This window comes from Oncorhynchus mykiss, chromosome 15, assembly GCF_057628025.1.
Source record: "Oncorhynchus mykiss isolate SJ-2025 chromosome 15, ASM5762802v1, whole genome shotgun sequence".
NCBI lineage: Eukaryota > Metazoa > Chordata > Actinopteri > Salmoniformes > Salmonidae > Oncorhynchus > Oncorhynchus mykiss.
Window position 1 is genome coordinate 1,517,276 of NC_143036.1, and position 12,043 is coordinate 1,529,318.

At 44.5% G+C, this 12,043-nt stretch overlaps 1 protein-coding gene across 6 annotated transcripts in view; it reads right to left on the reverse strand.

Annotated features, from left to right (window-relative positions):
- Nucleotides 1-9,738, reverse strand: part of LOC110489519 (uncharacterized) — a 31,462-nt gene extending 21,724 nt beyond the window's left edge. The window contains exons 1-4 of one of the 6 annotated variants that reach the window (XM_090199221.1): nucleotides 9,215-9,738; nucleotides 8,326-8,508; nucleotides 7,824-7,884; nucleotides 7,244-7,720 (exon numbers count right to left, since the gene is read on the reverse strand). In XM_090199221.1, the coding sequence (XP_090055347.1) occupies nucleotides 7,244-7,720; nucleotides 7,824-7,884; nucleotides 8,326-8,462 (675 nt within the window). In that variant the 5' untranslated portion in view covers nucleotides 8,463-8,508; nucleotides 9,215-9,738. Of the gene's footprint in view, nucleotides 1-7,243; nucleotides 7,724-7,823; nucleotides 7,885-8,325; nucleotides 8,539-9,214 lie in introns of all 6 variants that reach the window. The other 5 variants (XM_036945635.2, XM_090199220.1, XM_021562233.3 and 2 more) reach the window with 5 other exon arrangements.
- Nucleotides 9,739-12,043: the final 2,305 nt, after the last annotated feature.

The window sequence follows — 12,043 nt, forward strand, 5'->3', positions numbered from 1 at the left end:
TTGTTGCCTTTGTTTCGCTCTAGTGGTTGCTTCACTCACTCTCACTCTCACACTAACCTGCCTAGTCAGTGAGTCAGTTGAACGAGAGCCAACTGAATTTTACCTCATCATCCTCATCCTCATCATCACGGTGAGCGAATTATAAAGCAGAGGATAGGAGACACCAAGTTAAGTGGAGTGTAATGATATAATCGTTTTTTTTTTTTATGACGTGTTAATGTAAAAGTCTGTTAGCATAGAAGCTAACATCAGCTAAAGTTAGCTCCAGTCAAGCTAGCATGTTGTAGTCATGGCGACAGGACCAAGGAACGTCCCACACGGTGTAAACATTATAACTAACTGTTTTAGGGATAATATGTTGAGAATTTACATGATGAAAATGTATCTATGAGATCAGATGATAATGAATACCTTTTTACTCATTGTGTTTTGGTATGTTGGTTATTTACAATTGTAAATGAGTAGCCAAGTCAGTTGATTTAGAGAGAGACAACTGAAAACTGTATTGAAGAGAGAAGCACCTGATAAACGTTTTTTAAATCTTCAAGGTTTCAGACTCCCTTCATTCTTCTCACCATACCCTATCCAGGTCCCAAGGTTTAATATGGTACACTACACTACTAGACCATGTCTGTTGTGGTTTTACACTAAGAGTTAAAGGTGTTTGAGAGGGTACGAGGCCTACGCTTTTCCATTGCAGAGCTAGTAGTCCATGTTGCATTTTGTGAGTACCATAAAGTACTATGTTTTTGGTCACTTTACCTGACAAACGGTGGGACACAGACATGGTCTAGTAGTGTACCTTATTAACTCATTGTTAAAGGTGGGACACAGACATGGTCTAGTAGTGTACCCTATTAACTCATAGTTAAAGGTGGGACACAGACATGGTCTAGTAGTGTAGTGTACCCTATTAACTCATAGTTAAAGGTGGGACACAGACATGGTCTAGTAGTGTACCTTATTAACTCATAGTTAAAGGTGGGACACAGACATGGTCTAGTAGTGTACCTTATTAACTCATAGTTAAAGGTGGGACACAGACATGGTCTAGTAGTGTAGTGTACCCTATTAACTCATAGTTAAAGGTGGGACACAGACATGGTCTAGTAGTGTACCTTATTAACTCATAGTTAAAGGTGGGACACAGACATGGTCTAGTAGTGTAGTGTACCCTATTAAGTCATAGTTAAAGGTGGGACACAGACATGGTCTAGTAGTGTAGTGTACCCTATTAACTCATAGTTAAAGGTGGGACACAGACATGGTCTAGTAGTGTAGTGTACCTTATTAACTCATAGTTAAAGGTGGGACACAGACATGGTCTAGTAGTGTACCCTATTAACTCATAGTTAAAGGTGGGACACAGACATGGTCTAGTAGTGTACCTTATTAACTCATAGTTAAAGGTGGGACACAGACATGGTCTAGTAGTGTAGTGTACCCTATTAACTCAAAGTTAAAGGTGGGACACAGACATGGTCTAGTAGTGTAGTGTACCTTATTAACTCATAGTTAAAGGTGGGACACAGACATGGTCTAGTAGTGTAGTGTACCCTATTAACTCATAGTTAAAGGTGGGACACAGACATGGTCTAGTAGTGTAGTGTACCCTATTAACTCATAGTTAAAGGTGGGACAAAGACATGGTCTAGTAGTGTAGTGTACCCTATTAACTCATAGTTAAAGGTGGGACACAGACATGGTCTAGTAGTGTAGTGTACCTTATTAACTCATAGTTAAAGGTGGGACACAGACATGGTCTAGTAGTGTACCTTATTAACTCATTGTTAAAGGTGGGACACAGACATGGTCTAGTAGTGTACCCTATTAACTCATAGTTAAAGGTGGGACACAGACATGGTCTAGTAGTGTAGTGTGCCCTATTAACTCATAGTTAAAGGTGGGACACAGACATGGTCTAGTAGTGTAGTGTATCCTATTAACTCATAGTTAAAGGTGGGACACAGACATGGTCTAGTAGTGTAGTGTACCCTATTAACTCATAGTTAAAGGTGGGACACAGACATGGTCTAGTAGTGTAGTGTACCCTATTAACTCATAGTTAAAGGTGGGACACAGACATGGTCTAGTAGTGTAGTGTACCCTATTAACTCATAGTTAAAGGTGGGACACAGACATGGTCTAGTAGTGTAGTGTACCTTATTAACTCATAGTTAAAGGTGGGACACAGACATGGTCTAGTAGTGTAGTGTACCCTATTAACTCATAGTTAAAGGTGGGACACAGACATGGTCTAGTAGTGTAGTGTGCCCTATTAACTCATAGTTAAAGGTGGGACACAGACATGGTCTAGTAGTGTACCTTATTAACTCATAGTTAAAGGTGGGACACAGACATGGTCTAGTAGTGTAGTGTACCTTATTAACTCATAGTTAAAGGTGGGACACAGACATGGTCTAGTAGTGTAGTGTACCCTATTAACTCATAGTTAAAGGTGGGACACAGACATGGTCTAGTAGTGTAGTGTACCTTATTAACTCATAGTTCAAGGTGGGACACAGACATGGTCTAGTAGTGTAGTGTACCCTATTAACTCATAGTTAAAGGTGGGACACAGACATGGTCTAGTAGTGTAGTGTACCCTATTAACTCATAGTTAAAGGTGGGACACAGACATGGTCTAGTAGTGTAGTGTACCCTATTAACTCATAGTTAAAGGTGGGACACAGACATGGTCTAGTAGTGTAGTGTACCCTATTAACTCATAGTTAAAGGTGGGACACAGACATGGTCTAGTAGTGTAGTGTACCCTATTAACTCATAGTTAAAGGTGGGACACAGACATGGTCTAGTAGTGTAGTGTACCCTATTAACTCATAGTTAAAGGTGGGACACAGACATGGTCTAGTAGTGTAGTGTACCCTATTAACTCATAGTTAAAGGTGGGACACAGACATGGTCTAGTAGTGTAGTGTACCCTATTAACTCATAGTTAAAGGTGGGACACAGACATGTTTCACTACATGCTGCTAGTACAAAATCATGTTGTTTTTATTGTACTACCATGGTACATTTTTGTACCACGGTAGCTAGTACAATTTTTAAAAATCATGTTTTTGGGTCACTACCATGGCAGAAAAATACCATGGTATTGCAACAGTACCATGGTATTTTCCTGCCATGGTAGTGACCAGAAAACATATGCTAGTACCATGGTATTTTCCTGCCATTTCCTGCCATGGTATTTTTTCATTGTACACTCATGGTACATTTTTGTAGCTACAGCTAGCTGTAACGTATGCTTTCACACACTGACTGGACACTGACTGGACTCTACCCACACACTGACTAGACTCTACCCACACACTGACTGACCTCTACCCACACACTGACTGGACTCTACCCACACACTGACTGACCTCTACCCACACACTGACTGGACTCTACCCACACACTGACTGGACTCTACCCACACACTGACTGGACTCTACCCACACACTGACTAGACTCTACCCACACACTGACTGGACTCTACCCACACACTGACTGGACTCTACCCACACACTGACTGGACTCTACCCACACACTGACTGGACTCTACCCACACACTGACTAGACTCTACCCACACACTGACTGGACTCTACCCACACACTGACTGGACTCTACCCACACTGACTGGACTCTACCCACACACACTGACTGGACTCTACCCACACACATTGACTGGACTCTACCCGCACACTGACTGGACTCTACCCACACTGACTGGACTCTACCCACACTGACTGGACTCTACCCACACACACTGACTGGACTCTACCCACACACACTGACTGGAATCTACCCACACACTGACTGGACTCTACCCACACTGACTGGACTCTACCCACACACACTGACTGGACTCTACCCACACACTGACTAGACTCTACCCACACACTGACTGGACTCTACCCACACTGACTGGACTCTACCCACACACACTGACTGGACTCTACCCACACACTGACTGGACTCTACCCACACTGACTGGACTCTACCCACACACTGACTGGACTCTACCCACACACTGACTGGACTCTACCCACACACTGACTGGACTCTACCCACACACATTGACTAGACTCTACCCACACACACTGACTGGACTCTACCCACACACACTGACTGGACTCTACCCACTCACACTGACTGGACTCTACCCACACACTGACTGGACTCTACCCACACACTGACTAGACTCTACCCACACACACTGACTGGACTCTACCCGCACACTGACTGGACTCTACCCACATACTGACTGGACTCTACCCACACACTGACTAGACTCTACCCACACACACTGACTGGACTCTACCCGCACACTGACTGGACTCTACCCACACACTGACTGGACTCTACCCACACACACTGACTGGACTCTACCCGCACACTGACTGGACTCTACCCACACACTGACTGGACTCTACCCACACACTGACTAGACTCTACCCACACACTGACTGGACTCTACCCACACACTGACTAGACTCTACCCACACACTGACTGGACTCTACCCACACACTGACTAGACTCTACCCACACACACTGACTGGACTCTACCCGCACACTGACTGGACTCTACCCACACACTGACTGGACTCTACCCACACACACTGACTGGACTCTACCCGCACACTGACTGGACTCTACCCACACACTGACTGGACTCTACCCACACACTGACTAGACTCTACCCACACACTGACTGGACTCTACCCACACACTGACTAGACTCTACCCACACACACTGACTGGACTCTACCCGCACACTGACTGGACTCTACCCACACTGACTGGACTCTACCCACACACACTGACTGGACTCTACCCACACACTGACTGGACTCTACCCACACTGACTGGACTCTACCCACACACTGACTGGACTCTACCCACACACTGACTGGACTCTACCCACACACTGACTGGACTCTACCCACACACACTGACTAGACTCTACCCACACACACTGACTGGACTCTACCCACACACTGACTGGACTCTACCCACACTGACTGGACTCTACCCACACACTGACTGGACTCTACCCACACACTGACTGGACTCTACCCACACACTGACTGGACTCTACCCACACACACTGACTAGACTCTACCCACACACACTGACTGGACTCTACCCACACACACTGACTGGACTCTACCCACTCACACTGACTGGACTCTACCCACACACTGACTGGACTCTACCCACACACTCACACATACCTCACTGACATTCCAACACACACATACACACTCACACACACATACACACAATATACGCTCACACATACAAAACACACACACATAGATATAGATGCAACTCACAGACACACTTTCACACTCTTCAAATACGCCACTGCTACTCTGTCTATTATCTATCCTGATTGACTAGTCACTTTACCCCTACCTACATTATATTACCTACCTACTACCTACACTGCTGTTACTGTCTATTATCTACCCTGATTGACTAGTCACTTTACCCCTACCTACATTATATTACCTACCCTACTACCTACCCTAATACCAACACTGCTACTCTGTCTATTATCTACCCTGATTGACTAGTCACTTTACCCCTACCTACATTATATTACCTACCTACTACCTACCCTAATACCAACACTGCTACTCTGTCTATTATCTATCCTGATTGACTAGTCACTTTACCCCTACCTACATTATATTACCTACCCTACTACCTACCCTAATACCAACACTGCTACTCTGTCTATTATCTACCCTGATTGACTAGTCACTTTACCCCTACCTACATTATATTACCTACCTACTACCAACACTGCTACTCTGTCTATTATCTACCCTGATTGACTAGTCACTTTACCCCTACCTACATTATATTACCTACCCTACTACCTACCCTGCTGTTACTGTCTATTATCTACCCTGATTGACTAGTCACTTTACCCCTACCTACATTATATTACCTACCCTACTACCTACCCTACTACCAACACTGCTACTCTGTCTATTATCTACCCTGATTGACTAGTCACTTTACCCCTACCTACATTATATTACCTACCCTACTACCTACCCTACTACCAACACTGCTACTCTGTCTATTATCTATCCTGATTGACTAGTCACTTTACCCCTACCTACATTATATTACCTACCCTACTACCTACCCTACTACCAACACTGCTACTCTGTCTATTATCTATCCTGATTGACTAGTCACTTTACCCCTACCTACATTATATTACCTACCCTACTACCTACCCTACTATAGCCATGTTATTACCTGGTACTTCCTGTATGTAGCCATGTTATTACCTGGTACTTCCTGTAGCCATGTTATTACCTGGTACTTCCTGTATATAACCATGTTATTACCTGGTACTTCCTGTAGCCATGTTATTACCTGGTACTTCCTGTATATAACCATGTTATTACCTGGTACTTCCTGGAGCCATGTTATTACCTGGTACTTCCTGTATATAACCATGTTATTACCTGGTACTTCCTGTAGCCATGTTATTACCTGGTACTTCCTGTATATAACCATGTTATTACCTGGTACTTCCTGTAGCCATGTTATTACCTGGTACTTCCTGTAGCCATGTTATTACCTGGTACTTCCTGTATATAACCATGTTATTACCTGGTACTTCCTGTAGCCATGTTATTACCTGGTACTTCCTGTAGCCATGTTATTACCTGGTACTTCCTGTATGTAGCCATGTTATTACCTGGTACTTCCTGTATGTAGCCATGTTATTACCTGGTACTTCCTGTAGCCATGTTATTACCTGGTACTCCCTGTATATAGCCATGTTATTACCTGGTACTTCCTGTATATAACCATGTTATTACCTGGTACTTCCTGTATGTAGCCATGTTATTACCTGGTACTTCCTGTATGTAGCCATGTTATTACCTGGTACTTCCTGTATGTAGCCATGTTATTACCTGGTACTTCCTGTATGTAGCCATGTTATTACCTGGTACTTCCTGTATGTAGCCATGTTATTACCTGGTACTTCCTGTATGTAGCCATGTTATTACCTGGTACTTCCTGTAGCCATGTTATTGTTATTTTATTTTGTTACTATTTTCTTTATGTTCTTGTCTTACTTTTTAACTCTGCATTGTTTGGAAAGGGCTCGTAAGTAAGCATTTCATGTAACTGTCTACACCTGTTGTATTCGGCGCATGTGACAAATCAAATGTGATTTGATTGTTTTGATTTGTTTGGCTCACCTGTGTAGTGACCTCCTCTCTAGCCGGGGATGCAGGTGAAGGTACAGCTTTCTCCTCTATAGGGCCCTTTCTCTCCTCCACAAACCCATTGATGGCTGGGGCCGCAGCTGCCATCTTGGGACGTGATGGTGCTTGGCCTACAGCTCCCATGATGCTCTTCACCTTCTCCTTGGTGACCTTTGACTCGAAGAGAGCCTTCAGGGCTCCGATACTCCCGGCCGGGTCGACTCTGGGAGAGGGGCCAGGGAGACTGGACATGGACTTACTGCGGGAGAGATTGGCCGACCCGCGGGACGTCTCTCCTAACAGGCTAGTTGACCCACGGGTCTTCTCTCTCACACTGGGCTGGATCCTGGTCGTCTCTCTCACTCCGTTGTTTCTCATCAAGGACTCCAGCTTGCGTTCCTGTGCGCTCTCTGACAGTTGTCTCTTTGTTTTCTCACGGACGTTTGAGTAGGAGGTCTGATTCTTGGTTATCTGCTGGAGAAAGAATCAGAAGAAGATAGAGGCTGCTTAGTGTCCATCCTGAGACAGTCGACAATCAGAAGTTGATGACATGAAATGTGGTGTGATGTTTCACCTCAGTCTTGTGCTCCACATGGTTCAGGGTAGGGACCTCTACTGAAGGGCTGGCTTGGTATCTGTTATGTGAACAAGACAAATCCTTCATCAATATTCACCAAAACAGACATTGCAATGCTCAAGCAATTCAGTGTGGGATGAAGTTTACCCCAGACATTGATACGCCAGTGTTGCATTTCCCTCACCTAATGGTTAAGGCTAGGATTTGAGAAAAGCCAGCTTGTCCCCTGTACCTATGGAGCTGGTCATGTGTTAAAAGCTGGGTCAGAGACAATTACATTTAAGTCAGTAAATTCAGAAAGTGATAAAAGGAATAGTTTCTCCTCCTTCGGTTTATTGTGAAGTCATTGAAAATAAAAGGAGGTTTTCATTGAACTGAAAATTAATTTTCAGTCTACTTCCTGAATTGACTGACTTCAATTGGAATTGACTTAAAACCTGGTGCCTATGGAGCTTGTAATTGGTTAAATGGTAAAGGTTCTGGTTCTGGTTCCTCTCACCTGGTCAACATCTGAGATACGGAGATGGACTTCATATTGTCCCTAAACCCCGCCTCCGCCCAGGTGGGCTTGTCTCCGTCACGCATAGAGACGCTCCGTAGAGATTGGGCACGCCTCAGAACACTCCTCCCCTCCATGGTCGATATTGATGTCACAGCACCCCTTAATGATGTCACAGCACCTCTCAAAACACAGGACATCAAACCTCAACACCTGATTGACATGGAAGAGTCAGCTGTCATAGATAGCACTCATTGTTGAGGATAGAGTCTCACAGGAGAAGAATCAGTCTCTATTCACCAGAGCAGTGTGGAGGAATGAGTCTCCATTCACCAGAGCAGTGTGAAGGAATCAGTCTCCATTCACCAGAGCAGTGTGAAGGAATCAGTCTCCATTCACCAGAGCAGTGTGAAGGAATCAGTCTCCATTCACCAGAGCAGTGTGAAGGAATCAGTCTCCATTCACCAGAGCAGTGTGAAGGAATCAGTCTCCATTCACCAGAGCAGTGTGAAGGAATCAGTCTCCATTCACCAGAGCAGTGTGAAGGAATCGGTCTCCATTCACCAGAGCAGTGTGAAGGAATCAGTCTCCATTCACCAGAGCAGTGTGAATATAATACATTACAGTATTTTGTCACTCTACTATGATATTGTTACTACTACAATGTTACAATGTAACTCTCAAAGACCAAACAATGCCTCTCCACTTTACTTGATTTGGAATGATTAAGAGACAGGCGCATTCAGACACACAGCAGAGTTCGCAGAGTTCAGCAGCGGAGTGAAACACTTCGTCATCAAAACAGATCAAAAATGCAGATAGTTGTTTGTCCATTGATTCAAATGAGGATTTGTTATTGTATTTCATATATTATCAATCTAGCCGTTACCTTTAGTGAAGTCTGCTGGTCGTCTCTCCTCGTCGCAGTCAGAGGAGCGTCGAGCTCATCACAAGACACACGTTACGTACTGCTTCAAACCAGCGTCTCGGACCAAAGTCCTCTGTCCTTCCTTATTACAGCTGACTAGAGAATGTTTATAGCTGTACGTTTACAACACAGATGGAATCTCTGCAGTCCAATAGCAGATGTACTATGATGGTGAGCAATAAAAAATACCCTGAAGCTTCCTCTTTTAAGATCCTCTCACCTTGATACAGGTACTATCATCAACTATAGTATGTTGTATCAAAAGTAGAGTTGTGGAGACCCCGGTCCTCAAACGAGAGGTGTTTTAAGCACCCATTGGGACACTGTACTGTACAGTTACAGAGAGTTACTGAGGTAGGGTGAGCAGGACGGCTGAGTAGGCAGTTCCGTGTCACGGCCTTGGGCCCTTCTCTCTCTCTCTCTCTCTCTCTGCTCTGAACAGGAAGGTATGAATGAGGTTAGGTTTAAATGTGCTCTTCACTGCCAGTCTTTTCCATTGGGAGTTTTGGCATTATTTTTCCGTGAAGGGCGGAGCTTAGAGGGAGGCGAAGACAATGAGTCCCCATTGGTTCAAAGGTGGGTTTTGGCTGCACACGGCCTCATCTCTGTGCTGACCCAGACTATGAATCAGGGTCAAAGTCTAGTGCCACTGCATCAGCAAGCTCCGGTGCATCAATTGAGAACAGACCCAGGAACAGACCATTCCTCTAATATCCAGGAGATGGTCAGGGGCATCGTCAGCTGACAGGGGTGCAGAAACAGACCATTCCTCTGATATCCAGGAGATGGTCAGGGGCATCGTCAGCTGACGGGTGCAGGAACAGACCATACCTCTACTATCCAGGAGATGGTCAGGGGCATCGTCAGCTGACAGGGGTGCAGGAACAGACCCAGAGGCAGCTGCATTCCTCTAATATCCAGGAGATGGTCAGGGGCATCGTCAGCTGACGGGTGCAGAAACAGACCATTCCTCTGATATCCAGGAGATGGTCAGGGGCATCGTCAGCTGACGGGTGCAGAAACAGACCATTCCTCTGATATCCAGGAGATGGTCAGGTGCATATTAATGGTCCCAGAATACAGGAAATGTGTCATTTTGCTCTCTGTATCCAACCCATCATAGGATATACCCTGTTTTGACGATTAATCAATTCAGCCAATCTGTAAATGATGCATTACTTTACTTAATCATTATCATACAGCTCTCACACTTTGAAACTGTTATGCATCTGAAGTTGTTAGTTTGGTACTTTACACACTAAGATTTACAGACATTCTCTCTGATACATAGTGACACACACAGAACTATCTCTCTGATACATAGTGACACACACAGAACTCTCTCTCTAATACATAGTGACACACACATAACTCTCTCTGATAGTGACACACACTTAACTTTCTCTTTATGATAGTGACACACACCTAACTCTCTCTTTCTGATAGTGACACACACCTAACTCTTTCTGATAGTGACACACACCTAACTCTCTGATAGTGACACACACCTAACTCTCTGATAGTGACACACACCTAACTCTCTGATAGTGACACACACCTAACTCTCTCTGATAGTGACACACACCTAACTCTCTCTGATAGTGACACACACCTAACTCTCTGATAGTGACACACACCTAACTCTCTCTGATAGTGACACACACCTAACTCTCTCTGATAGTGACACACACCTAACTCTCTCTGATAGTGACACACACCTAACTCTCTCTGATAGTGACACACACCTAACTCTCTGATAGTGACACACACCTAACTCTCTCTGATAGTGACACACACCTAACTCTCTGATAGTGACACACACCTAACTCTCTCTGATAGTGACACACACCTAACTCTCTCTGATAGTGACACACACCTAACTCTCTCTGATAGTGACACACACCTAACTCTCTGATAGTGACACACACCTAACTCTCTCTGATAGTGACACACACCTAACTCTCTGATAGTGACACACACCTAACTCTCTGATAGTGACACACACCTAACTCTCTCTGATAGTGACACACACCTAACTCTCTCTGATAGTGACACACACCTAACTCTCTGATAGTGACACACACCTAACTCTCTCTGATAGTGACACACACCTAAGTCTCTGATAGTGACACACACCTAACTCTCTCTGATAGTGACACACACCTAACTCTCTGATAGTGACACACACCTAACTCTCTCTGATAGTGACACACACCTAACTCTCTCTGATAGTGACACACACCTAACTCTCTGATAGTGACACACACCTAACTCTCTGATAGTGACACACACCTAACTCTCTCTGATAGTGACACACACCTAACTCTCTGATAGTGACACACACCTAACTCTCTCTGATAGTGACACGCACCTAACTCTCTGATAGTGACACACACCTAACTCTCTGATAGTGACACACACCTAACTCTCTGATAGTGACACACACCTAACTCTCTCTGATAGTGACACACACCTAACTCTCTCTGATAGTGACACACACCTTACTCTCTGATAGTGACACACACCTAACTCTCTCTGATAGTGACACACACCTAACTCTCTGATAGTGACACACACCTAACTCTCTGATAGTGACACACACCTAACTCTCTGATAGTGACACACACCTAACTCTCTCTGATAGTGACACACACCTAACTCTCTCTGATAGTGACACACACCTAACTCTCTCTGATAGTGACACACACCTAACTCTCTGATAGTGACACACACCTAACTCTCTGATAGTGACACATACCTAACTATCTAATAGTAACACACACCTAACTC